Source organism: Neopelma chrysocephalum, unplaced genomic scaffold (assembly GCF_003984885.1).
Source record: "Neopelma chrysocephalum unplaced genomic scaffold, ASM398488v2 Primary Assembly neopelma1_97390, whole genome shotgun sequence".
Taxonomy (NCBI): domain Eukaryota; kingdom Metazoa; phylum Chordata; class Aves; order Passeriformes; family Pipridae; genus Neopelma; species Neopelma chrysocephalum.
The window spans coordinates 1,952,838-1,979,336 of NW_020926031.1; the positions used below are offsets into that span (position 1 = coordinate 1,952,838).

Consider the following 26,499-nt stretch of genomic DNA (forward strand, 5'->3'; position numbering starts at 1 on the left):
TGTGCAGGGTGGAGCTGCCAGTGTGTGGGATGCTGAGCACAGCCATGGGTGGGCCATGATGAAGGTGAGGGGGCTGGTGAGGCTGGGGTTGAGTGAGGGGCTCTCTGCCAGCTGGCCCAGTCCCTCTGTCTGTCACGATGCCTTTATTAGAGCCACTGAATCACCTCCTGTCAACGTGGCCATGCTGGGGGGAGCACGGCTGGCTTCAAGATAGGGGTGTCCATTCCATGCTCCCACCCTTCTAGGTGTCCTGGCAGCCTTGTCTCTGAGCTGAAACTTTGCCTCTGCTCTAGGGGTTCCCTGCTGCACTCGCATTGCTTCCTTAACCCTTTTCTACCCAGGATGCCCCAGGGGAGGTAGATCTGTGGTGTACCCCAGAGAAGGGTATGGACCCAAGGCAGGTGGATCTGGCACCCTTCCCTGCATCCTGTCTGCACAGTCTGCTCTAGTGCCCACATTCCCGTCCTGCAGCCATGCAACTGTCTGGGAGACTGACACTTGTGCCTGTCACTCCAGGGAGCTGGCTGTGCCAGCACTTGTGTCACTGCCTGTGTCGCCTGTCACAGCAGTGAGGGCGGAAGCGGGGCCATGGGAGCTGCCCCCTCTGCGGTGGGGACCTCAGGGACAGTGAGCCAGAGTGGTAGGGTAAGAGGACAACCCCCTGGGGGTACCCCACTGACACTCCAGGCCCTCCCTGTGGAGGAACTGTGCCTGGTTTTAGCACAGAGGAGATCTGAGCTGGGGGAGCAGAAGGCTCCTGGGAAACGAGATGCTGAGAAGGACCCTGGCCTCCTCTTTCCATCCTTGTGTCCCACTCTCCTGCCTCAGCTTCGGTGCTACTGACCTTGTTTCTGTGAGCAAAGATGCATCCCCTGGGCCTGGGTGGGCTGACTGGGCTGGGTGGGTTCTCTCCCATTCTACTGTCCTTCCCATCCTTGTTCTTGGGCTGTGTCAGTACTGGACATGGGCTGCACTCACTGTGGAGCAGGGATGTTTGGGAGAGGACAGCACACTGGGGCTGACCGTTCAGGGGCCTTCAGGAAGGGACAGCACGTCCCCCCTGCTCTCTGTGCAGGGACATGTGTTCAAGGGTGTCCAGAAGCTGAAAGGAGAGAGCACCCTGGCTGGGGGACAATGCTGGGCTGGCAGCACATCTCCGTGGGGGTGGCCCTGCCTGGGAGTGCCTGTGGGAGTTTGGGGCACGACTGGGGACACTGTGGGGTCGAGGTAGCCTGGGGGCAATGTGGAACCATCAGGGAGGGCAGGGCACAGGGTCAGTGGTAGCTGTGCACTTGCCCTGCGCCCACACACACTCACTTGCCCGGCAGCCCCAGGAATGTGCTGGCAGCATTCCCAGCCCAGCTGCGGAGCTGACGCGCTCTCTCAGCCCCGACCCAGCACCTCCTGGCCCTACCCAGTTCCTGCCAGCTTGCAAACAGGCCCTCCCTGTTCACTGCTGGACACCCCGGTCCTGGCCCCCAGCACCTGGTCCTGCTCAGCAGGGCAGGGAGGGGGCATGTCCCGTGTGAGGGACCCTCTGAGGAAGAGTCCCTTTGCTTCACGACGTGGCACCACACATGGGGACCTCCTATGCAGTGCTGTTTGCCCCTCCCCACCCCACTGGGGAGGTGGGAAAAGCCACCCATGTCTGCTCCCAGCACAGCCCCATCCCTGTGTGGTAGCAATCCTTGCACAGCCTCAGGTCCCAGCTGGCACCTTTGCTAAAGCCAGACCTTGGCACCTGGCTCCAAAACCACATCCTCCTCTGCTTGCCTGTTTGCAGGAGGATGCTGAGTCCCCTAGCACCTGTGGACTTCCTCGGGATGTGCTAGGGGGCTGTCCCCACCCTCTGCAGGGGCTCCCAGTGCAGTGGGGTGCACCAGAACCATCCCTTGGTATGGACACAGCTGAACATGGCACTGCTTGCAGATGCCACAGGGGGGGCCCATTCTCAGAGTGCTCAGTTGGTAGGGTCAGTGGCCCCAGTTTGGGGCAGTCTCCATGTCCTGCGTGAAGGGGCAGGCTGAGGCACTTGGAGCTGTTTTCCAGAGGCTCACAGTGTGGGGGATGTGTCCCCCTCCCCCCCCACAGGTGCACACACCTGGCATCTCTCAGGAAAGGTTATCAGCTAATCACACTGCCCTGCTGTCTTTGCGCCTCCCAAATGTCACTGTTGTCCTCACTGGATGATGATCTCATGCTCCCCCACCAATAATGAAAGCCCTCCCAGTGCCGTGGGAAGCAGCTGCCAGGACTTGGCCCTGTTGTGGCCTCTTTGAAGCAGAGCTGGAGCCGCTGACAGCCCTGACAGGCAGGAGAGGGGGCTCAGCAGGCAGTGGGTGCAGGATGGGGCCCCAGGGGTTGGTCCCAGACTGGTTGCAGGACTCCAGCTGTCCTCCATGGCCTCCAGCCACCCTGCTGGGGCTACAGGGAGGGTTGAGATGCTGGGATGGGATGGAGCAGTGTGCACCCAGAGACACACTAGGGACACGCCCTGTTCCTGGTCTGGGAGCCAAGTGCAGGGGCTGAACCAGGGGCACTGCTGGGGCATAGCTGCTGTGATGTGATGGGCACAGGCATACTGTGTGTGCAGGGTTGGCCATAGGGATCCTAAGTATGTCCTGTGTCTGTCCCATGGGGCCAGGGGCAGGGCCTGTGGGCAGCTAGCCAGAGCCAGAGGCAAAAGGAGATCTGATCCATGGGGTCTGTACAAGACAGGTCAGAGTCGCTTCACTCCAGGCACAGAGGAAAAGTCAAGCAGGGGAGTAAAGGCAGCTCTGGCAGCAGCCATGCCTATCCCTGTTGCAGGGCAGCCTAAAAATAGTCCCTCAGGGCTGAGCAGATGGAGCAAAAGGGACAGAGCCCTGTTGCTGCAGGCACCTTGCCAGCCCCCCTAACAGTGCTGGGGTTGAGGGAGCAACAGGGCCATGCAGCACTCAGGGCTGCCCTGAGCTCTTACTGTCCCTGATCCTACTGCCTGGGATCCCTTTGGCTATGCCAACCCCCTCGACCTCTGACCTGCCCTGCTGGAAGCCATGGCACAGCATGGCAGGACCTGGCATGGCATGGCATGGCAGCAGCCTATTTCTTCTGCATGGGAACCAGCAGGGTCTATCCCTGCTATGGTTAAAACTGGGAAGCCCATGATGGTGCATCCTGCATGGGGGAGCTGGTAGACCCTGGTGGGCTCTGGAGATACTGTGGACCACAGATATCACAGGTAGGGCCAGGGGCTGTGTGATGATGGGGAGCACTTTGGGTCAGGTCAGGGCTGTCCGTGTCCTGCCTGTCACTGGGCAGTATAGCTGGCAGAGAGTGGCTCCCCATAACGGGGTGATGTCCAGACAAAGGATACTTCTTGACACATGCCCTGGTCCTGCAGACAGCAGGTCCACGGCTTGTGAGACAAATGGAGCCCAGAACATGGGTTGGTGCAGCTAGAGAAGAGACATTCCTGGGGCAACACTACAGGTGGAGGATGATGGGCAGAGCCTGGGGTGGCAGGGGCAGCTAAAGCCCCCTGACTGCTCTTGGTCCCTCACTGCAGCATGGGAGAGCAAACTTCATCTCTTGGCAGGCACAGCATTGCCATGGCAACTGGCAGGACCTGCCAGGTGGGCAGGAGAGCACTGACGTGGCAGCACGGGAGAGAGATGGGATGCAGGGTCTCGGTTTGGGGACATCTGGGGACATGCTTGGGAGTGTGAGCACAATGCATGTGCATCGGAGTGCATGCTTGGGGTACATGGGGTATGTGGTCAAATGTGGGCATCTGAGTGCATGTATGAGTGCCTGTGCCAGTGTGCATGTGCGTGTTTGGGTGCATGGGAGACTTCACACACCATCCCCTGAGGGAGGTCCTTTGGTTTTGTGGCACTGTCAGGGCGGGGTGTACCTCACTGCTCTGGGCTGTGGGCTGGCAGGGCTGCTCTGAACCGTGGGAGCAAGAGGTTTCCCCAAAAACTATGGGATCCATAGCTTTGTGTCTGTGAGGGAGATGTGCCCTCCAGCTGGGGTCCCTGACTGCATGTGTCCTTCGGTCCCTTGGTAACAAACCCTGCCTGCCCGAGAGAATGGGGACTGCACACCAACCACCCCAGGGCTCTGCCTCTTATTTGCCCTGCCCAAAGCCTGCACTGGTGCTCAGGGCGGGGATCAGAAGTCAGACAGAGCTGCCCCTGCACTGTAGGCAGCTGGCCATGCTGTGTTTGCTGCGTTCACCGTGTTCTTTGTATTAGTTGTGTGTGTTAGCTGTGTTAGCTCTATTAGCTGTGTTCGCTGTGTTCCCTGACAAGGCATACATGCTGGCAGGGCCCTGCGTTGCCTCCAGCATCGCCCAGGTGTTGAGGGAAGGGCTGGCTGCTCTCCTGCCTGCCAAGGGCCCTGTGCCCAGCTACTGCATCCCTCTCACCCCACCACGGTCCCAGCTAGGAGCCACCCCCTCCTTCACCTCTCGGGAGAGCGTCTCTTCCCCCCGTTTGGCATTTCTCCGGCTCTAATTGAGCTGTCAATGGGCAGAGATAATAGGGAATTCGTTAGCTCTGTCTTTGATGTCTGCCCGCCCTGCGATCGCAGCGCCAGCTGCAACTCCTTCGCAAACAAACAGCTTCAGACGAGGGCCCTTGGCACGGCGAACTGCCAGCCCCACGGTCGACTCCCCAGATCGCTGCCGTTCCAGCCTCACGGCCGCCCAGACCCCCTGTTACCTCCAGCAGCACCCCCTCGGCAGCCAAGTTCTCCCATAGGCACCTACAGCTGCATCCCAAAGGCACCCGGGCTCCGCTACCCCCCGTGCCAGACCCCCGGGGACACCCAGCAGCAGCCCTCCCTCTCAGCCCCTCTCCGGGGCCGACCGCGGGGCAGCGGGTACCGCCGTCCGCAGCAAGGGGGCCGCGTCCTGCAGGGGCCCCGTGCCGGTATCAGCGGGCGCCCATCCCCGGTGCCTCGGGGCGGGCCGCGGCGGACCGGGCGGCTGCGCACACGGGCGGCCGGGCCCGCCTCCGCCGCTCGGCTCGGCAGCACCGCGGACAGCGCCCGCCCCCGAGAGGCTCCGCGCGGCCCCGGTGACGGCGCCGGTCCGGTCCGGTCCGGCCCCCCCGGCACGGCACAGCCCGGCCCGGCGCCCGCCGCGCCATGGCCACGGAGGTGGGTGCGCGGCGGTACAGCGGGGGCACCCGGCGGCGGCACCTCCCGGGGCCGCGCTGCGGCGGAGCTCCCCCGCCCTGCCCTGCCCTGCCCTGCCCTGCCCGCCGCCACGGGCTGCCTGGGCGCGGCGGGGCGAGGGCTCCGCGGGCGGTGCGCTGCTGCGGGAGGACAGCGCGGCGCTGGGGTCCGTGCGGGGGGAGTGTGGGACCGGGGGCTGCGAGGGGTCTGTGTGCACGAAAAGGCCGGTGTGTATATGGGGTGCCTGACGGAGTGTGGGGGTGCAGGGTGGGTGCAGAGTGCCTTTGGTGGAGGGAGCAGCGTGGGTTTGGGTTGGGGCACCCCGGGGAGAGGGATGGCTGTGGGACTCGGGGTCCCTGTCTCAGATGCCGTGGGTGGGACGTGGGCCAGGGACAGACGGTCTGTGGGGCAGAGAGCAGGTGGTGGCCCCACGTCACCCAGGGCAAGCGCAGGGAGGGGCCTTAGACCTGCCCTTGGCACAATCTGGTCCCTCTATCTACCTCTCCAGCCACCCCACAACCCAGAGTTCGGGCGGCTAGCACGGGCCTTCACACCCCATGGGGAATCAGGGCTTACCATCCACCGCGGGATCTGCTGATCCTTTTTCTGCAGCCTCCCCACTGCAGCCTGCTCACCTACTGTGCCACTGCTGCAGCCTTGCTGCCCTCACTGCTCCTGCTCGGCTCACTCCCGTCTTCCTGCCTGGGAGCTGCTGGGTTGGCTGTGTGCTGGGGTACTGCTTAGGACAGGGGGCTGTCCCCTCCCTGGGCCATTGCCCACTGTGAACACACACTTATGCATGCAGGAACCAGTATGGGTGAGCTCTGACAGCAGCCTGGGGCAGGGAGCACACTCATTCGCCCACGCTCTGAGCAGGGGGCTGCCACAGCACCCTCCCCTTGCCACCATCCTCCCCTCACCACTTGCTTCGCATCTCCAGCACTGAGCTGTGCTCACGGCATGACACAGCCCCTGCTAGGGGCTCCCTGTCCTGGGGGGTGTGCGAGCCTACAGACCCTGACGTTGGGGAAATGGCTGCTCCTCAGGCCCCCAGCTCTCCAGCAGGGATGCCTGACACCCCCTGGCTGCAGCCCCCCTGTATCACCCACTGCCCCCAGGTGCACAGCCTGCAGGAGCTGCGGCGCAGCGCGTCCCTGGCCACCAAGGTCTTCGTGCAGCGGGATTACAGTGATGGGACCACATGCCAGTTCCAGACAAAGTTTCCCCCTGAACTGGAGAGCCGGGTAGGAAGACTGACAGTTTGACAGGATGGTGCCCTATGGCAGTGCCTTATGGGGGCTCAGAGGGTAGAGGGGTCTAAAGGCTTGGGGCCTCCATGCGATGTGGTATGGCCCTGGGCCAGCCAGTGCTGCCGGGGGCATGCAATCACAGCCACCTTGCCTGCTGTGCAAAGACTTGAATGCTACCGGGGACTGGGAAGCTCTGGTGAAGCCTGCAGGCTCAGCAGATCTTGGCATGGGTGGGACGTGGGCAGGTGCCAGCAAGCTGAGGCATCAGCTGGGCAGGGAGGAGAGAGTTAAGTGCTCCCCAGATCCCCTCAGGAATGGGGACAGGGCGGTGCAGGGAGTCAGCCTCTGGCCAGACTCCACTCTGGTTTCTGTCCTAGATTGAGCGGCAACTCTTTGAGGAAACTGTGAAAACCCTAAACGGCTTCTACGCTGAGGCAGAGAAGATTGGGGGCAGCTCATACCTGGAGGGGTGCCTGGCCTGTGCCACTGCCTATTTCATCTTCCTTTGCATGGAGACACATTATGAGAAGGTGCTGAGGGGCAGGGGAGGGCTCAGGGATGGGCATGTCTGGCACAGGGATGGCTCAGGGATGGCACAGGGAGCAGGGGGCTGGAGGCCAGAGCAGGCAGCACTGCTGGCAGGCCCTGAGTGTCCCTCCGTGTGCTGGCAGGTACTGAAGAAGATCTCCAAGTATATCCAGGACCAGAACGAGAAGATCTATGCGCCACGGGGGCTGCTGCTCACTGATCCTCTGGAGCGTGGCATGAGGGTCGTATCCTGCAGGGTGCTGGCGGGATGGCAAGGGGTGGAGGGACATTGGGAGTGGTTGCCAGGCAACTGGGCTAGCACATTTCACTGATGATCCTTAGCAGGGCCCAGATTGAGATCTCCATCTACGAGGACCGGTGCAGCAGCGGCAGCTCCAGCAGCGGCAGCTCCAGCAGCAGCAGCGGTGGGGGTGGTGGGGCGGGGGGCCGGTGACTGGCAGGGAGTCCCTGCAGGGACTCGTACTGCCGGGACAGTGGCCTCTCCGAGCTCCGCAGGCTGCACTACCAGAGCACCCGCTTCTGAGCCCAGGGAGAGCGGGAGGGGGAGGCTGTGGCTCCCTGGTGGGGCTGCCCACCCCCATCTGCTCTATGCCCCCCACAGTGAGTCTGGCCCTGATCGGACCCACTGTGGGCAGGGGCTGGTGCTGAGGTATCCCAGGTGCTTCCCACTGAGCCAAACTGTTGCCAAGGGGCTCCCACAGCCCTCCGTGTTCTTGGTGCTGCTGTCCCTGCCCCAAGCGAAGGGGGCTTGCCCTGCTGTGGGCAGCCACAGGTGGCAGTGCCCTGTTGCCGTGGATCAGGGAGTCACGGGACTGGAAAAGCCCCCAGCAGCGCTAAGGGAGGGATGCACACTTAGCCCCATGCCCACAGGCACTGAGCTCTTGCTTCACCCCCTCCTTGGGGCACCCTGCTCTTGGTGCTGCGGCGTGGGCTCAGCTGCTGCGTGTCCACTGCCCAGGATGTCTGCAGAGCCCTGGTGCTGCTTCTTTTGCATGATGGTGCCGTACATTCTCCCCAGCTCTGCCCCAAATGCTGCCTGTTGCTGCTCCCCAGCCTTGCCCACATGCTCTCACCCATCTGGCAGTGCATCCTTGCCGGCAGCATCCTTGCCATCAGCATCCTTCAGCACTGCCATGACACTGGGCACTTGCTTCTGCTCCCTCCCTGACCTGGTGCCAACACCAGCTGGACCCAGAAAGCTCCCCAGCCTTGTGTCCAAGGCAGGGAGGTGCAGTGCTGGGCAGGCTCCTGCCCCTGTGCCATGTGTCCCCGGCTCATGCATGGCCCAGTATAGTTGAGGCTGAGCTGTGGCGTGGCTAAGGCAGGCTCCCTGCCCAGTCCTGGCAGAGCCTGCCCATACCTGGCTGCAGCTCCCTGCCTGCCCTGCCCCATGACCTGCTCCGATGCAGGGACAGTGCCTGGTGGAGCAGCTCCACTAGGACCCTTCTCTCACACTGCTGAGCCCTCCCCTGCCCACGTGTCCTGCATGCATCTGCCACCAGCACCCCAATTCTCAGCCTGGCCTGTGGTGGGGACCCCAAGGGGCACCTGGGCTTGGCTGCAAGGTGTGGAGGTTCATGGTCCAGAGTCAGATAGGGGGAAATATGAGGGTCCCTGTGACATCCAGCACCTCAAGGAGAAGAACTCCTGTCCGGGTGCAGGACTGAACCGAGCCAGCATTTCTCTCCTGGGGTCCTGGAGGGAGGACTCTGCCCTGTGGGACTCCCTTTGGCTCGGTCATGACGTGTGTGAGGGGTGGCCCTGGCCTCAACATTCCTGCTGGAGCCCCCCTGCATGGAGACCTTCCTCAATAAACCCCACGCTTCTTCTCCCACTGCCTGCCCTGCATCTTCTTGTGGCGGGGGGGGAGCAGGAGAACATTGTGGTGGCGGAGTCAGGCTGGGTATCCCTTATCACACGGGTGTGTCAGATCCCCATGAGGATGGTGAGTGTGGGGGAAATGAGGGTGAGGGATGGGGCAGATGGGGCAATCTATGGGGGGACAGGGACAGACCTGTGTAGCAGTCAAGTGGCCCCAGTGACAGGGACACACGAGCAAGCCAGTGCAGGAAAGGGTTTATTCAGTTGGCACTGAGTGCAACTGGAACAGGGCTGAGGGTGAGCAGGGGACACCTGGCTGTGCCAGGGCAGGCTAGTTGCGTCGGCAGCGCCCACCGGCGCCCAGGGAGAAGCCGCGGTGACAGTGGCAGTGGAAGGAGCCGTGGGTGTTGTGGCAGATATGGTTGCAGGGGCCAGGCTGTGCCTGGCACTCATCTATGTCTGGTAAAGAAGTAGAGAGGGTCAGAGCAGTGCCAAGGGTACAGGGATTTTCTGGCACGGCAAGGAGGGAGGGTGCGTGAGGGGGGGCAGGCTGAGTGAACCTGGGACATGAAGGCAGGTGGTCCTGCCACTGCTTGTCCCAAGGCTGCTGGGTGGCAGATGCCTTCTTACTCGACAAACTCCTGCACAGCCACAGTCTGTCCATCCCACCCTCCAGGTCTAGGGCTGTGAGCACAACTGGGCACCTCAGGAAACAGCATTTCTGCTCCCAGGGCAGCATGGTTGCACCAGGCTGGGTGCCACGGGTGGGCAGCCAGTTGCTGCCTGCAGGTACTCACCCAGGCACTGGCTAGCAGCAGGATCAAGGGGGCGGAAGCCTGGGTGGCAGCGGCAGGTGTGTGCCCCAGGGGTGTTGGTGCAGAGCTGGCTGCAGTTGTGCAAGCCCTGAGCACACTCGTCGATGTCTGGTAGTGGGGAAGAGAGCAGCATGGGGTTACAGCACACCAGCAGAAGGCAGCACAGCCCTTTTGCTGGGGTGCAGGCAGGGCTGCTTGCTGCACCCCAGCCCCTCCAGTGCTGTGTCCCCAGTGCAGAGCTGCCCAGGGTCACTGCTACCCTCCAGCCAGCTCCCAGCCCTGAGGCAGGGAGAGCTGGGGCACAGTGGGGATGCTCCCCACCTTGAGCTCCCTCCCCATGCAGCCCCAGGGCAGGGTGGGTAGAAGCATGGGCACAGCCCTGCCCCACACAGCTTAGCAGGCCAGGTTAACAGATGGGATATAGTTTATTGGGGAGTTCTCTGGGAGAAGGGCTGGAAGACTAAGCAGGGTCTGACTCCAAACAGTAGGGTCAATACGTTAAAAAACAGAGCAGGAGGGTCCTGCCCCTGCAGGACTAGGGAGACCCTCCTCTGCCAGGGCTGGGGAGGTGGTCCCCACCGCCGAGGAGGGGGCAGGCAAAGCACACACGTCGCAGGCCAAACCAGCAGGCACATGGTACAGTATTGAGGCGACGGAGCAAGCGACCTGGGAGGTGCCAGCGTGGCAGGAGCAGCACTGGGGCAGTGGGGTGCTGGGGAAGGGGCTCTGCTGCACTACCCCAGGGCTGCTTTCCCAGTGACGGTGCATGGGACAGCCAGGTCCATGCCTGTCCCACTGCAGGTCACCCTGATACGTCACAGTCAGCACTTCCAGGGCAGTTGGACATGGAGAAAAAAAGAGAAAGAGAGACAGGCAGAAGCCAGCTGGTCCTTCCACCAAGGCTGCTCTGGCATGTTACAGGCAGGGATTAAAGTGCATAGAGGCAAAGGCAGAGTCCGAGGACTAGAGGGAGGAGGGCACTGTGGAGGAGCCCGGGCCAGCTCCCAGCAGAGGGGTATCCCCCAAAAAAGGCCACTTGAGCTGCACAGAGAAGGAGAGAAGGAGCAAGAAAGAAAAACAAAGAGAAAAAAAGGGGAGTCAGTGGTGACTCAGTGCGAGGCACAGGATGAACACGTCCACCCTGAGCCAGGGTGAAGGTGGTTGGACAGCCACCCAACAGGTTGCAGAATGTGGCCAGGCCTTTATCAGGGGTGCAGCACCATCCCAAGGTGGTGCTTTGGGGCTGCTGCCAGCTGGCATGGGGTCAGGGTGTCCCAGCCATCACTCACCCACACAAGCTGTGCCATCCTCGTTGGGCTCAAAGCCCCGGCTGCAGCGCTTGTTGCTGCGGCAGCGGTACCCGCCATAGGTGTTGATGCAGAGGGGCTTGTCACGGGGACAGACAAAGGGGAACTCAGTGCACTCATTTGTGTCTGCAAGAGAGTCCTCAGCATTAGATGGCTGGGCAAAGAGCTTAGGACTGCCAGCCATGGCCCCTCCAGTTCCCCCTGTGCATGCTGGATGATCACCCCAGTGGTAGCCATGCATAAGCCATGCTTACTGGCCAGGAGGTTCACAGCATGGCCACAGCTACCCTGCTGCATCCCTGCCACCCCTTCATTGCTCGTAGCTCCAGTACAACGCCTGCCACATGCCAGCCGTGCCTCCCGCCGCAGCACAGCGCTCTCGCTGCTCCCTGGGACACCATGGTCCCCCTCTGGAGCCGTGCTGCTGCCCTGTCCTCAGGCCACGTGCCAGGCAGACAGCTGTACCCGGCACTTAGCCATGTGGCAGGCAGCCACAGAATAATGTCCCTGTGTCCCCCCGGGGCCATGCTGCAGCATCCCGGGTGCAGGCACACCTGTGCCCCCAGCAGCCACTCACCTACACAGCGTCCATTCTCGTGCTGGGAGAATCCCTGCCCGCACTGCATTTGGGGAGAAGCAGAGACCGCCAGGATGGGGAGGAATCAGCCCTGGGCAGCCACAGAGCCAGCAGAGCCCAACCCCTCATTCCTGTCCCCAAAGTCTCCCGCCTTGCACCCAAACCCGGCCCTCACCTCCAGCGGGGCAGGCATGAGTGGCTCCTCTACATCCAGGGGGTAGGGGACCTCCAGGACAGAGTTGATCTCACTGCTGGCCACAGCTCGTGACACCACACGGCCATCTGGCCAGGTCACCTCCAGGCTGCTGGCTTCGTCACGCCCTGCATGCGGGCAGCCCATCAAAGGGGGGGTCTCCAGGGTGGGCAAGGGCTGAAAGGAGGCCAGCGGGGTGGTAGGGATGGGAGGGGCAAATGCTCCTTGCTCCCTGAGCCTGGCCCCAGGTGCTCATGCTGACAGCCCGTGTACACAGTCCAAGGGGTGTAGGTGAGGACAACGGGATGATCTGCCAGAGGCCAGGAATACACCCCTGTGGGCTTGGCTGCTGGCCATGCTGAGCCAGAGGAGGGCTAAAACACAGGGAAAGCCCTAGTGTCTGAGCAAAGTAGCAGGCAAAGGGTGGGGAAGGGGGCAGCTGCCCCTTGCAACAGAGCTGCAGTAGCTGGGCACCCTGCTCACAGTCTCCCACAGAGCCCACCATACTGAGGGTGACAGGCATGGATGATTACTGTGCTGCAGGACAACAGAGCAGCAGACACGGACCCTGCCCAGGGGAGTGCCAGGGAAGGCTGGGGGTGAAGGCAGCCCCTTGACCCTCTGTCTCACCCAGTCCAAAGTGTGCCACGGGCTCCATCTCGCAGAGATACCCCGAACCGCCATCGATGATGCGCAGGTGGGCCCCGCTGCGTCGCGTGAACAGCACCACTTTGGCCCCCCGCGCAAAGGCCCCGAAGCGGGTGCGGGGAATGACTCGCAACCAGTTGTTGCTTCTGCCCTGCAAGGGAGGAGGGAGCAAGGAGACTGAGCTGGGAGCGACAAAAGGGATGAGGACAACACAAGGACCCCCTGCTTGACTCACCTGAGTGCCCTTGAAGATGGAGATCGGCTGTGCCATGGACTCACCGTGGGATAGGATGAGGTCCAGCATCCCATCGCCATCAAAATCTGTCACTGCACCTCCTGCAAGGACAGGATCACGTCATGCCTAGGGCCAGGCCCCACATCTCCCACCGCTACACCCTGCTGCTGGTGCGGCCTTCCACAGGCAACAGCAGCATTCCTGGCCATGCAGGAGCAATAGGGAAGATGGAGTGACTCCAATGTAGGAGTAAGTGTCTCTGTGTGGGTGACATCCTGCAATCACGTGTGTCAGCATCCTGGGCAGTGGAGGGGACAGGTAACGCCTGGAGAGCTGTGGGATACAGGAAACTGCCTCACCCTCTCCCATATACAGAGGGTGACTTTGAACAGTGGGCACCCAGGAAGGAGCCCCCCAAGAGCAAATCCCAGTGGAACTGGAGACGGCAATGTTAGTTGGGTATGGGTGGAAGGAGAAAGCATGGGGTCATTCCTGGGTGATGGGAGCTCCAGCCTGCTGGTGGGGAGCAGGCAGATGACTCAGCCAGCCATGCAGCATCCCCAGTCATAGAAGGTGCCAGGCAGAGCTGTGGCACATGGACCTCCACCAGCAGAGCCAGGGGGACCCACCCGTGCCCCGGCCCTCAGGCTCCAGTGCATCCCCTGGATTCAGCTCTTCCACGATGGGGTCTGAGTGTTCCCTGCGGATGAGCCTGCCAAACACACACAGGGTATTAATGCCAGTCTCTGCTGTACTCAGAACCCTCCTGGGCAGTGTCTGACCCTCCCGCAGAATCATGGTAGAAGTGCCAGCCCTGGTGGCTATGCAGTGGGGATGGCGATGCAACTGTCCCCTGTTGGCACGTCCCCACTCAATGCAGGCGCAACAGGAATTTCACGAGAGCTTGTGGTTCTGAACTGCAGAGTAGCAGCACTAACTCCAAACACTTCAGGAGCTGGTGATGTCTCCAAAGGACTCCTTGACAAGCCACTGCCCTTCACCCACCCACAGGTGCAAGCATGGGTAGACAACCATCTCCCCCCACCCCACACACCAGGCAAGGAGGTGCTACACAGCAGTAATGAGGAATTGACCCTCACAATTAACAGGAGTCAAGAACAAGCTTCCACACAGCAGCTAATCAGCGGTGCTGGGGACCCCAGGGGCTGCTGTAGGCACGATCGTAGTGGCTGGTAATGACACTGGGAAGGGCTCAGTCACGGCATCTTTTATTAGCTGAGCCTGAGCCGTGGCACTGCTGGAGAAGAGCTCTGTGAGCCTGGCTGTGGTGTGAGGGCTGCTTGTCTCCCAGAGCAGGGTGCAGGCTCCCCAGCTCCCCCAGTACCCACCGGGCTCCTACCGGAAGAGGCGGTTGGCAGAGGAGCCGCGGTAAGCGATGTTGTTGAAGAAAACCTCCAGCTCCTGGTCATTGTCAAAGTCAGCTGCAATGACAGTGCGGACGGGGGACGGCATGGAGAACTTGGGGGTGGCGATGTCCTGCACAAGGGATGGGCATGGCGTGACAATGGGCACAGGAAGCAGGACACTGGGTCCTGCTTTGGTTCTTCGGGTCCCCTCCTCACTGGGAATTGGGGCTCAAAGGCAACTCGGGATGAAGCCAGCCCCCCTGGCTGAGGTGGCTCAACGGCAAAGTAATTGGTGGGTGTATCCCAGCCCCAGCCCTCACCCGGAATCGGACGCGCCCAGGGGCTCCACTCTGTAGGTAGAGGCGGTGCGGCCCGTTCCAGTTGCCATAGACGATGTCCACTCGGCCGTCACGGTTGAAGTCAGCCAGCGCCACACCGCGTCCGTGCTGGTAGGGGTCATCCAGCCCTGGGGAACCGCAAGGGGACAGGGGGAGACGGGAACCCCTCCCTGCCTCCTTCACTCCAGGTTGCCTCCCGGAATGTGCCCCATGGTACCCAGACGGGTCCCCCATGCGCAGGGCTGCACCCCTGTGCTGACGGATGCCCCAATGTACCTCACCCCCTGCCCAGTGGTCAGTGGGGCTCTAAGTCCTCAGGGCTGTCCCTCCACCCTGCACTCATCCTGTGCACGCAGGGACAGGCAGAACCAGCCTGCCCCTAGGTCCCCAACGTCTGGGTGCTCCTCCAGGGTCCCTCTACTCACCCACAGCAGCCGCCACGTCCCTGTACGTCCCATCCCCCCAGTTGTGGAAGAGGAAATTGGGGCTGTTTTCATTACCGCAGAATATGTCAGAGGCACTGTCACTCAGGATGGGGCCCACAGCCACTCCACGGCCCCCTAGAGACAGAAGCCCAGGAATGAGGGGACAGCTGCCCCAGAGGTGTTTGTGCTCTCCGTGTTCCCTCAGTGTTGCCCAACCAGTGCTCCGAGCCCCACCCCCTCTTCCCGCTGCCGGTGTCCCTCCTTGCCCACCTCCAATCCCTCTCATCAGGAGCTAATTGAGCCTGGAAGCCGGTTGTTTTACTCCCAACCCTAATCACTGCCATCGCCATGGTGACAACACTCCTAATTAGTGACAATTTATCACTGGGGAATGCAGCGGTCCCCGTGGCGATGGGGCAGCATGAGGCACAGGCTGGCACACTCCCCGCTGCCCCGCTCCTGTGCCTACAGCCCCAAGTCCCACTAAGTTCCCTGTGGATGCTGCGAGGTCTGGAGGGATCAGCCCAAGTGATGGTGGGCACGGGGGTCCTGCCAGGTGTGCATCCCGTGGCCCCGGTCCCTTCCCCGGCCCCGGGGCTGCCACTAGATGGGGCAGTCAGGCAGCCCAATGCGCGGCTGCACAGCCCCGCCACAGCGGGGTCCCACGCTCACCATGCCCAGCAGTGCCCCGTTCCCTTCACAGGGCCACCGCTGCCGGGTACCTGTGTACTTGCTGACGCCAGCCTGGGCAGCCACGTCCACCAGCACCACGACACCACGGGCGGGGTCACTGGCAGCCACATCCATCTCAATCAGGGCATGGGGGCCCACATTGCCGCTGGCATAGTTGGCGATGTAAATGGAGTACCTTCCGGAGCCCTGCAGCCAGCACCACCACCTCAGTACCCAGCCACCCAAAACCCATCTCCACGGGGACCACAGGATCCCTGCTGTGGATGCCCTCACTGCTCCGTGGGAGCAGGCACTGCTACTCTGTGCTGAGCAAGAGCTCTGCAAAGCCCATGGCAAAACATCCCTGGAGTGGGTATGTGCACTTTTTCCTTCAGAAGCTCTCTGGTCCACAGGCTCACAGTGCTGGCATGGGGCACACTACCCCCCCAGCATCTCTGGTGTGCCAGGTCCTCCCAATCTCCACCACCCTCCTTGTCCCATGCAGCAGCTGCACCCTGATTTAGTGATAATCATTTGGAAACAAACCATTGGAGGAGGAGGAAGAAGAAAGAGCAGGTGACAGGAGCATAAATCACTTCGACAGGCACGTTTATCAGCTGGTGGCAATCATGTGGACAGGCATCCATGGTCCCCACGGCTGGGGGAGTTGCCAGCCCTGTCAGTCACAGGCTGCTGGGGGGCACCCCTGGCCCCATTGGCAGGGGTGGGATGGGGCTAGCAAGGGAAGTGGTCCCCCAGGACTCCACTGGAGGGGACTGGGGGTGGGAAAGGAGCAGAGATGCCCCTGCCCGCAGAGCCCTGCCTGCTCACCGTCCGGTCCACGCAGGCAACGGAACGCCCAGCAAAGCGGCTGGCCACGACCTGGTTCACCTCATCGCTCAGGATGTCCTCCCAGCGCCCATTGCGGAGCTTGAAGAGCTTGTCTGTGTAGGTGGCCATGCCTGGAGGGGGGTACGGGTCAGTGGGCTGCAGCATCCCCCCTCCACCTGGGGAGGGTGCCCTGCAGCAGGGGAGGCCATGGAGGAGGTACACTTTTCCCAGAGCATCCCAAACCTCTGCTGTCTCCACAGCCCCCTATCGTGCCCAGGGCTGGGCTGCTGCTGCAAGAGCCCCCATGACCCTTAAGGGCCACCTGGAGACACACAGAAGAATCAACTTATTAAGGTAAAATGTGTCCCAATGGGGTGCAGCTCTGTAGATCATCCCCAGGAAGGTAAAAGAGAAAAAAAAAGAATCGATTCAGTGCCAGGCACAGGCAGTGAGCTGCACTGCTTGTGACAGTGGCAATGGCAGCGCCTGATTTAGGGACAGGTGTGCTGGCAGCCACCACCAGCCCGGGTAATTAGGAGCATCAGGAAGGCAGATCTGCTGCCTGGAGGTCAGGGACACAGGGCAGAGCTGGGCTGAAGCACCAAGCCAGGGAGCTCTGGGGATTCCCAGTGCCAGATTGGCGCACTTAGGTCTTTTCCCCATGACAGTCATGCCAGAAACTGAGACAGCACCAGCAGGGCAGGATTAGACCTGACTTGGTTCAGCAGGCACAGGAGAGCCACGAGACAGAGGGGCACAACTGCTGCAGGGCAGAGTGGGGATTTGCAGTGCAGGGCCCCTGTGCCAGGGCAGCCCTGGGGGTGGTGGAGAAGTTCTGTCCTGTTTAGGGTGCTGCCGGGAGGGCAATGGGCAGCTGGAAGTGCTGACTCGGTGGCTGTCTGGGCTCAGTGTCCCACCCGTGCTGCCATCAATCAATGGAGCCACTCAACTGAGAAATTAACTCCAGCCCGCGCACATCCCTCATGCACCGAAGGTCGCGGGCGGCCGTGCTGGGGGCTCGGGGCACAACTGCCAGTGGGACTCACCAGAGAAGGCATTGTTGGTGTTGAGGAAGTAGATCTCCTCACGGCCATCGCCATCGATGTCACAGGCTGTCACACCGATGGCATTGCCCTGACGGTCCCGCAGTGCATAGTATGGGGAGCCCCGCTCATCCTCTGCCACGTTCACCAGCCGCCCCTGGGCCTTGTCATACTTGAGCACCAGGTTGGGGCCGTTGTACCTGTGAGTGTGAGCAGGGGGGATGGCTTCCTGAGGCTTGGGGACAGGATGAAAGCCCCTGTTCCATCCTAAAGGGGACACTGGATGTGAAGCCGGATTTTCCCTGTTATGGGCACTGCAGAGACCTGCATAGTCTGTGGAGGCCAAGGGCTGTGTCAGGCATCCCATGTCCACCCGGCCTGCATACCACAGGGCAACACCAGGGCAGTGGTGAGGGCCAGGCAGTCAGCAGGGCAGGATGAAGTGCAGGTCCCTGCTTGCAGCCCTTTCCCAGGGCAGGGAAATGGGCACACAAGGCAAATCCTCTCAGCAAGGTGCATACCACTGGCTCCCCGCCTGTTCCTGCCCGACGCACCAGTAAACAAGTTATACAACGGGCACCACAACTGCTTACAAAACCCCAGCTAGGTTCTTGACTCAGCATGGCTGGGAGTAGTGGCCCAGACCTCTCTGGAGTCCTCAGTGTTGCCCACGGTTTCCTGCCTCAGGGTGATGCTCAGAGCAGCAGTAGGGCTAGACTCTGCTTGCCACCGCTGTGCCTCCATCCCACTGGATGGGAGCCGTGGGGGTAAGGGACACTCTCCAGGTGGGCACACCTGTGTGTGCAAGCCTTGTTTGGGGATGACAGTGGTGGTGTCTACACAAACACCCTTCAGCAGCAGCTCACAGCTGTGCCAGCACACACACACAGAGCCTGCACCATGGTCCCTGCTGTCCGTGACCCACTGGCAGCAGCTGTTCTGTGTCCAGCCCTCCTTGGGCACTGGCAGCACAGCACACGGCTCCCTGCCTCCCCAGCTCCTGCCAGCCCTTCCCAGCTATCACTCCAATAAAGGGCTATAAAAAACCTCCAGCCAATTAACTGAATCTCTGGAGAGCGCTGAGTCCTGTCAGCGGAGCCGAAACAGCTTGGGGACACGCTGGCTCTGCACTGCAGGGTGGACCCCAGCTCCTGGGCAGCTGCCACTGCCCCAGAGCGGGGACCGATGGGGGCACTCATGTGGTCCTACACAGGCACTCAGCTGGCACCAACACCCCATGTGGGTGCGCACGCACACACACACACACGCAGACCCCCACCCCCGCTTTGTGCACAAACACCCAGCCAGCCACAAGCCCACAGAAGAGGGAGGACTTCCTGGCCCTGCAGGAGTGCCAGGTCCTGCTGGCACTGAGCACTAGTGCACCACTCACCCTGCCACCACAATCTCGAAGTCACCGTCGGCATCCAGGTCAGTGACAGCCACGCCATAGTTGAGCTGTGTGGGGTTGCTGTCGTAGTCAGGCGGGAGGAGGCGGTGGGTGACGGCTGTGAACATGGGCTCGCTGCGCTGGAAACCCTCACTGAGCCAGGCCAGGGACAGTAGGCACAGTGCCAGCATCTTGGACACCTGGGAGAGACCTGCAGCTCATCAGCTCCAGGAGGAGACCCTGCTCCACAATGTACAATGCCCAAGCAGCCCCAATGCCCTTGCACAGGAGACACTCTTTCCACCCCTTGCCATATCACACCAACCTGTGCCACATCACCTTCCCCTTGACCCCTGGGCACTGCAACAGATCTGGCATCCCTGTGCACGGACCCCCCTTGGTGCTCACCTTCAGGACTTCCCTGGGCCAAGACTAGTGAGCTGGGGCTGAGCAGGAGTACAACCTTGGGAGCCCATCCCATGGGAGGGACGGGGGAGGCAGAAGGAGGGCTGTGGGATGCTGACAAAGCTGGGCTCAGGTCCAGCTTGCTCTGCCCCAAGAGGCCACTGGCATCCAAATTCCTGGCAAGTCACTATACCAATCACTGCTCCCTTGGCAGGACCAGAGGAAGCAGGCATTCACCGGGCTGAGGAACTTGTTCTCTGTCTAGTTGGTCTTCCAGAGCTGGGGAAGGCCATGGGGAGAACATGAGGATACTCTGCCAGGTGACTTCCACATGCATCAGTTTCCCCAGCCGGCTGGCACTGTTCCTCCCAGGACCTCTGCAGGGTGAGCTCCTTCCAGCCTGGCCAGGGAAGGTTTTTGCGTAGGGATGCGGCCCCGAGAAGGAGATGCTGGGAAGAACGGGAGACTGGGAGGAGAGGCTCAATTAACCTGGACTGCGGAGGACAGTGTCTGCCAGCACTGCTGGCAAGGCTGCGGAGATTTTGGAGCTGGCTCTACCTGGCTGTAGCACAGGTGATCAGGAGTGCCACCCCTCACCCCAGGCCAGGCAATCCCATCCAGAGTGGAAGAGTCCAGCAACCAGCTGTGTATCCCCCGGTGATGGGCATGAACCCACATGCCAGTGCTCCAGCTGGAATAAAAACCAGAAAAACCAGCCTGTCCCACTCTCACAAACTGGAGGGATGGCTGGGGCACCTGGCCATCAAGGTGGGGGACACTGCTTCATGTGACTATGACACCCCTCTGGGCAGGACTGCTCTCCCCAACCAGGAACAGACCCCCTCCAAAACTGGCATGGGTACAGAGATGAATGACCCCTCTGCCAGCTGATCCCCATGCCACTGGACTCTGACAGCAAGCAAAGGAAGCTGCAGCAGCTGCATTGTACCACATATGCCCACCTTGCGGAGGGGAAGGTGCCCCAGATTTAGATCCTGGCAGACCCACCAGGTTGTGGAGAACAGCTTGCTGCTGCCTCCCCTGGGGATGAGAATGGTCCCAAAGCTCTTTGGGGGCCCAGGACTCCCCTGACTCAACCAAATAGCTTTCAGGCCCACCTGGGCACGAAGGGGCTGTCCTCTAGCTGCAGAGGAAACTTTAACCCCACTGCCCAGCACACCCGAAGCCCTGCATCCCATTGCACCAGTCCTGCTCCCTTTTCCTCTCCAACCCCATCAGTACCCCAGGCAGAACTGTGAAGGTGGATGTGTGTGTATCCCCAGCTTTACCCTGTGCTGCTCCTATTCACTTCCTGGCATGACCCACACCCTCCCATAGACCCAGGCACAACCAGCTGCCCTCTGTGCTCTCCACCACTCAGCCTGACTTGGGGCACTGTGCCCATCACTCTGCCATACTGTCTGGAGCAGCTCTCCAGAGGCAGGAGCCTGGGTCTTTCCCTGGTGCAGATGCTCCATTCAAGACACATGTGATGGGGACAGGGATTCATTGGATTGTCCCTTCACTGGGATGGGACAGTCCCTGGGTGTCACTCTGCAGTGCCAGACAGGGAGGAAGAGAAGCCTTTGCCACAGTCCCACTCTGGGCTCACCAATGTAAGCACGTGGGAGAGCCGCCCGCATTGCGGACATGCGGGTGCAGGGCTGCCACACGAGCCCCTGGCCCTGCAGGGCAGCGCCACCTCACAGCCACAGCCAGGCAATGGGTGGCTGTCCCCAAGCCATTGGCAGGCTTCTCCCTGTCTTTCCCCCTTCCAGCTCCCACTCCCCACAGTTTGGCCTGTTCCCCAGATACTCCATCACCTCATCCAGCTGCAGCTGAAATCCCTCCAAGCTGGATGGAGCTTTTCCAGGAGGAAATAATGTTCCTGATTGGAGACAAAAGACTTTTCCCAGTGGATCCAGTGATTGGTGCCATGGGGAAGGGATGTACAGCCCAGAGCCAGGCCATTTTGGGAAGAGGGAGGGAGGCTCAGGCTCTGCATGCAGAAAGGCCTCATGGTTCTCAGCATGCTGCTGATAGCACCAAGGCCCTGGCATGAAGCTCCACCTGATGTTTGAAGCTAATGGGTTTTGCTTGCACGCAGGGCAGACCTCAGTCTATCTTGTCCCAGCAGAGCCATGTCCTGGCTTGTGTTGTCACATCTGGTGGCAAGGTCACCTCAGGAGTGGTCATCCCAGGGTGCTTGCTCAGTGTGGCTAAACCTGGTAACACAAAGCCAAGGTGCCAGGCAGTACAGGCAGTGGGTGGATGCCATGGGCACCCACGCAGGGTGCAGTCCAGCAGCACAGGGGCAGGGTCCTGGCTCCAGGGCCAGGATGCAGTGCATAAGGCTCATCTGCTCCCACACATTTCTGTGGATGACAGTGCCCTGCAGGGAGGGTGGAATGGGACTGCAATGGGAGCCATGAAGCAGGTAGGTGGTTGAGCTCCAGACTCTTCACCATGACTGGGGAGATGCTCTTCCTGGGGCTCCTCATTGTACCCACATGCACATCTCTAGCCCCGATCCCTGATGGGGAGAGTGGGAGCTGGCTTGCCGTGCAGCCACCCCATCCTGCATGCCACCGTGACATTGCTGCCCTCCACACTATGCACCCCAGTGATGTCATGCTCCACCACTGCAACAACATCCCACCCCAGTCCGCAGTCACCTCCAGCACCTCTACGACATTTCTTGACATCATGCAGCAAGGGCCTCATTGCACCCCAAAGGCCCCCAAAGCAGTGACAACATGGCAACATCACAGCACCTCATGCCATCATGCTACATGTGCCCCAGTAACATCATATTCCCATTCCTGCTATTACCAGGCTGTCAGAGCTGTACCCGCCAGGGCAGAGGATGGGTAGGTGTCCCACAGACCCAGCAGCCCCTCTCCCACAGTTGGGCTGCCCAGGAGTGCCAGCAGTGCCCCCTCCACAGCACCTCAGCCCCAAGCAGCCCAGACTCTGCAGTGCCTCTGCTCCAGCCAAAGCCTGTGAGCCCGGGTCCTGCTGCTACGTTTGCTCACTGCTTGAGCCTGTTCCTCCTATGCAGGACTCCTCAGTGCCGGACCTGGCAGGCTGGGGCTCAGCCAGCAGCAGCTAATGCAGTGTGGAGATGAGCAGTCACCTTAGCCTCTGAGCTGGGCCCAAAGGGACACCAGGTCCTTGGGGTCTCAGACTCACCAGCACGCAGGCAAGTATATGGCTGGACCCCTCTGCTCACTGCCCCCAGCCTCAGTCGCGACCAGGCACAAGCGCCACTATAAAGAGGCTCTGTCCACCACCCTGCTGCCCCAACCAGCGCTCTCCAGTCCCAGCACACACCCCCCCATCACTGCTCCAGCCTCCTGAGCACGGTCCTCCTCAGCCCAGCATCCTTCCATCCCGGTCCCTGCTGCCTCGCTCTTCCGCACACATCCACGCCTCGGGGACAGGCTGCTTGCCTGTGATCCTGCTCCGCCCTCCACCAACTTCTTCCCGGGCCGGTGACCGTGCCGGAGTTGAGAGCCCCCCCCCCCGCCGCCCCTCCCCGCCCCAGAGTCCCCGGGAAACTTCATGGAGCAGCAAACCCACACCGCTACTCACGGGCCAGGGGGGCCGCCCGGCGCCCCCGCGGCGGCGGGAGCGCATCCCGCACCGCCTCCTTGCCTCCCGCCGCTGCTCCCGTCTTCGGCTGCGTCGCTCCCGGCTCCCGACGGGGCCGGTCCGGCCGCGCGGCGCTTTATGAAGGGGCGGGCGGCGGCCGCGGCGATCGGGGCGGGGGGCGCCGCTGCCAATGGGGAGCGCGGGGTGGGGCCGCCCGCCGCCAGGTCCGGCCCCGCGGTGCTCCTTGGGGGGGGTACCGGGGACCATCGCCGACGGCACCGGGCCCGCCAGCGGTGCAGGGCTCCGGGAGGAGAGGGGTGTCGCGTCCCGGGACGCCGGAGCCGCGTCGGGGGAGCTGGCCGGCCGCGGGGAGGGGGGCATGTCCCGGCTGGCTGCAGTCATCCCGTGGGTGCTGGGTGGGGGACACTCGGGGCACCACTGGGCACTGCTCCCCAACTCCTGCAAGCGCAGCTGGGACGATCGGGCAAGCAGAGCCAGTGACCTGCCCCGGCCTGGGTGCGGTGGGGGTTGGGCACAGGAGTGGGAAAAGGAATGAAGGTGGGCACCCCTGTAGTGCAAGTCTATGTCCTTGGTAGGATAAGAGAGAATGGTTTTAAACTAAGAGAGGGGAGATTTAGATCAGACATTAGAAGGAAATTATTCACCGTGACGGCGGTGAGATACAGAAGCAGGTTGCTCAGAGAAGTTTTGGATGCCCCATCCCTGGAATGGGGCCCTGGGTGACCCGATCTAGTGGACAGAAACCTTGCGCAGGGCAGGGGTTGGAACTAAATGATTTTTAAGCTCACTTCCAACCTAAACCATTCTATGGTTCTATGAATCTAACACCCAGTCACACCCCAAGGGGTCAGCACCCTCCCTGTGCCATCACCCTGCACGTCACCCACCTCCCTCTGCAGGGATCCTAGGAGTGGCTGTGCCCTGGCAGGCAGTCTGAACTGCAAGGAAGGCCCCATCTTAGGTCATGCAAGGCACTTGCCTAAAATCTTGTAGCCAGTGGATAGGATTGCACTTCCACAAGCTTGCCTTCCCTGACTTGTTCTTCTCCTAAGAGGCTGAGCACAGAGGTCTCTGTGTGTCTCTGGAAGCAGATAGTGGCTGTGGTGGGGACTGGGGTAGCACTGACAGGGCACAAGGCTACCAGGTCACACCAGTGGAGCACGTTTGCAGGTGCTCCAGGACAGAGCCTGGGGCTGCAGCCACTGTGAGAGACAGCAGGAGACAGCAGAAGAGACATGCTGGGAGTCAGCAGGACCTGCAGAAGACCGTGCCATTCAGGCTGCTTCGAGTGGCTAATCACCTGCTCTGCTAAAGCCCTTATTTCTCATTGAACGTGTCTGGCTGCAGCTTCTGCCTGTTGCTCCTGGTTCTTCTTTCCCTGCTGAATTCAAGAGCTCTCCTGTCACAGCGATTGTCTCCCACAAAGGTCCTTCCATGTGGCTGTCAAATACCTCTTTCTTTCATTTCTGATGACCCCCTTTTGCAGGGTGCCTGGATGAGCACTGGGCTTACTGCATGACTGCCTGCTGCAGGATCCTCACAGCCAGCATGATGGTGTCCAGGTGCAGGGAACCTGCTGTGGGGCACTGCCATGGAGCAGGAACCACCCCTGCCCTCTGCATTTGCCATGGTGGGCCAGGATGCCAAGCAAACTCACCAAGCTGGGACGCCAGTGGGACCATCATACATGTGAAATGCAGTGCTGGTGTGCCCCTGTGCACTCCAGAACTGCAGATGCACTTTGCCTGCTAGTGGTCCACAGCCCCAGTGCCTGGCTGCAGCCTTGCACGTGCGTGTGTGCTCAGGGCAAGCACTCCTGCTGCCGAGTTGTTAGCTTGTCCCAGGTTTAGTAATGCCCTGGGTAATTATGAGCACAAACTGCAAGCCGGCTCCCAACGCCCTCCCCAAGGCTGGCAGGTACAGCATACACACGCCGACAGGAAGCCAGCTCGAGCATGCTAAGACTGCGAATGGCACTGGGCACACCGGCTCCCTGGGGCTCTAAACCCAGCGTGCCAGCACAGCGGGGGCTTGGCTCTGGCCGTCAGTGCATGCACACCCACCAGCAGACACAGGCAAGGCTGCTGGCATGCCAGCACACCGTGCACATGCACCTGCACATCCGTGTGCGCACATTGGTGTGCTCACACGATGGGCACAGCTGGGCACACAGCGTGGTGTGTGCACACGTAGCTCCGTACATGCATGTGCCATGTCAGCAGGGAAGTACTCGCACCATGGCACTCCCTGAGTACATGCACATGGTGTGCAAGCACGGCATGTGTGCTGGGAGGGCCTTGCACGCTGCAGCCCCCAGCCCATGCTACTGGCACCCGGCGAGGTGATTTTTCACTTGTAGGGCTGCAAGGTGCCCCCCAATACCTGCTGTCAGAGCTCCTCAGTGTCCTTCACAGGGATGCTGCCACCCTGCTGGGCTAGTATGTTTCTCTAGGGGAGAAGAGCAGCCAGCAGGCACCTTGGCATGGCCATAAGACACAGGCCTGCAACAGTCCGTGGGGCCTGTGCTGGCCCAGATGTCTCCATCCCACCCCTTTGGTCATACTCACACAGGGGGCATGGTGGGGCAAGAACCCAGAGGTGGGACACAGGTCTCTGCAGGGAGCTGCAGAAGGGAGCACAGAGCATCAGTGAAACGACCTGGGATGTATGAGGGAACGTACACAGGGACATTTGAAGAGTGGTGAGGTAGGGCACAGGCATTGGGGCACAGGGAGCCTGGCTGTGTGGTGCGTGGGGGGATGTGCAGGGAACAGTGGCAGCGGTGATGGGGACAATGCACAGGAAATTAGAGCGAGCAGCAGCCAGACACACTGCTGGGGGAAGGGAGATGCTGCGCTCCACTGAGGGCTGCACGCAGGCGGGGAGAGGCTCTTCTGCTGAGGGGAGGCCAGCATGAGCACCAGCCACATCCTTGCACACCTAGGACCTCCCCAGTACAAAGATATCTCAGTTTTCCCTAGCCCTTGTTCCTGAGGCCCAATCCATGCTGACCCAGCTCCCAGGGAATGGGGACCCTCTTGAAGCTAGCAGCCCTGACACCCTCAGTCCCTCTGCAGGGTGTCTTATCTACCACTTCAGGATCTCCCTGGGGAGAAGGGAGCAGGATGCTGGGGAGAAGTTTGCCCCTTGCTTGTGCTGCAATAGGCAGAGGGGTGGCACAGGGCTGTTAGCTGTTAGTGCTACGGCCAAGCAGGGTAAGCCTGTGTGGTGGCAGTGCCAGGTGACCCCCTTTGCTCTTGCAGGGACAGTACTGCTCTGGGAGCACGACAGGAATCCACCCAGGATCAGCTGGAGCACTCATGAGTCTGTCCCCTCCAGCAAATTCCAGACGGTGCAACACAAACAGGGTGCAGGTGAGCAGAGGTGCTGACTCAAGGCATTAACCTCCACGATACTTCACTGGGACTGTCATTCCTCTTTCTAGAGCATCATGAAGGCTGAGACACCTGCACACAGCCTGGTGGGTGCACAGCACATACATACACTGTCAGCACACTCAGATGCACCTACTCACACACATGCAACAGCCTGTGTGCAGCCACCCTGTCTGCACACCCTCTCTGTGCACACAGTGTGCTGCCCAAATGGGCACACAGATCATGCATACACACACACCTGCACTCACATGTGCATGCAGCAATGTGCACGCGCCCCATCATATACCCCTGCTGCTTTTTGACACTAGAAGAGGGCACATGCCGTCACCACAGCATGCTGCGGGATCCCTCAGCTGCCAAGCCTCCTGCCTGGCACTGCTTTCTTCTCTGCAGGGGCTGTGCTGGGACACCCCTGCTCCGAGGGTCTAATTTCCACCCTAAATGTATTAATGGATAA

At 61.2% G+C, this 26,499-nt stretch overlaps 2 protein-coding genes across 13 annotated transcripts; one reads left to right on the forward strand and one right to left on the reverse strand.

The window, feature by feature from the left end:
• Positions 1–573: 573 nt before the first annotated feature.
• GOLGA7B (golgin A7 family member B) lies at positions 574–8,801 on the forward strand. Of its 3 annotated transcripts, none has more exons than XM_027672324.1 (5): positions 574–645; positions 6,282–6,407; positions 6,791–6,943; positions 7,085–7,186; positions 7,294–8,801. In XM_027672324.1, exons 1-5 carry the CDS (start codon positions 589–591, stop codon positions 7,393–7,395), a joined length of 540 nt encoding a protein of 179 aa, XP_027528125.1. In that variant the 5' UTR covers positions 574–588; the 3' UTR covers positions 7,396–8,801. The 3 variants fall into 3 exon arrangements, with proteins under 3 accessions (XP_027528125.1, XP_027528123.1, XP_027528124.1); XM_027672322.1 differs by lacking the exon at positions 574–645 and adding an exon at positions 3,613–3,703; XM_027672323.1 differs by lacking the exon at positions 574–645 and adding an exon at positions 5,048–5,145.
• A 227-nt stretch (positions 8,802–9,028) lies between these two features.
• On the reverse strand, positions 9,029–22,689 carry CRTAC1 (cartilage acidic protein 1). 10 transcript variants are annotated; one of them, XM_027672312.1, is made up of 17 exons: positions 22,624–22,689; positions 18,628–18,824; positions 17,238–17,434; positions 16,192–16,322; positions 15,411–15,567; positions 14,689–14,823; positions 14,246–14,391; positions 13,919–14,055; positions 13,188–13,270; positions 12,559–12,659; positions 12,306–12,474; positions 11,658–11,803; positions 11,483–11,525; positions 10,888–11,031; positions 9,581–9,706; positions 9,344–9,424; positions 9,029–9,242 (listed from the first exon to the last, which is right to left on the reverse strand). In XM_027672312.1, the coding sequence occupies exons 1-17, from the start codon at positions 22,666–22,668 to the stop codon at positions 9,115–9,117; spliced, it is 2,166 nt and encodes a 721-aa protein (XP_027528113.1). In that variant the 5' UTR covers positions 22,669–22,689; the 3' UTR covers positions 9,029–9,114. The 10 variants fall into 10 exon arrangements, 9 of the variants coding, with proteins under 9 accessions (XP_027528113.1, XP_027528115.1, XP_027528114.1 ...); XM_027672313.1 differs by having other exon boundaries at positions 9,151–9,242; positions 9,344–9,479; XM_027672314.1 differs by lacking the exon at positions 9,344–9,424.
• Positions 22,690–26,499: the final 3,810 nt, after the last annotated feature.

What these genes read in the sequence shown, in the direction of transcription:
- GOLGA7B (XM_027672324.1), top strand. Translation starts at nt 589, where the DNA reads ATGGGAGCTGCCCCCTCTGCGGTGGGGACCTCAGGGACAGTGAGCCAG. An exon ending in CAGTGAGCCAGAGTGGTAGG is followed by an intron (nt 646 to 6,281) that starts GTAAGAGGACAA and finishes CACTGCCCCCAG; the next exon opens with GTGCACAGCCTGCAGGAGCT. An exon ending in TGGAGACACATTATGAGAAG is followed by an intron (nt 6,944 to 7,084) that starts GTGCTGAGGGGC and finishes GTGTGCTGGCAG; the next exon opens with GTACTGAAGAAGATCTCCAA.
- CRTAC1 (XM_027672312.1), bottom strand. Translation starts at nt 22,668, where the DNA reads ATGCGCTCCCGCCGCCGCGGGGGCGCCGGGCGGCCCCCCTGGCCC. An exon ending in CCGGGCGGCCCCCCTGGCCC is followed by an intron (nt 18,825 to 22,623) that starts GTGAGTAGCGGT and finishes GGTCTCTCCCAG; the next exon opens with GTGTCCAAGATGCTGGCACT. An exon ending in TTCGAGATTGTGGTGGCAGG is followed by an intron (nt 17,435 to 18,627) that starts GTGAGTGGTGCA and finishes TCACACTCACAG; the next exon opens with GTACAACGGCCCCAACCTGG.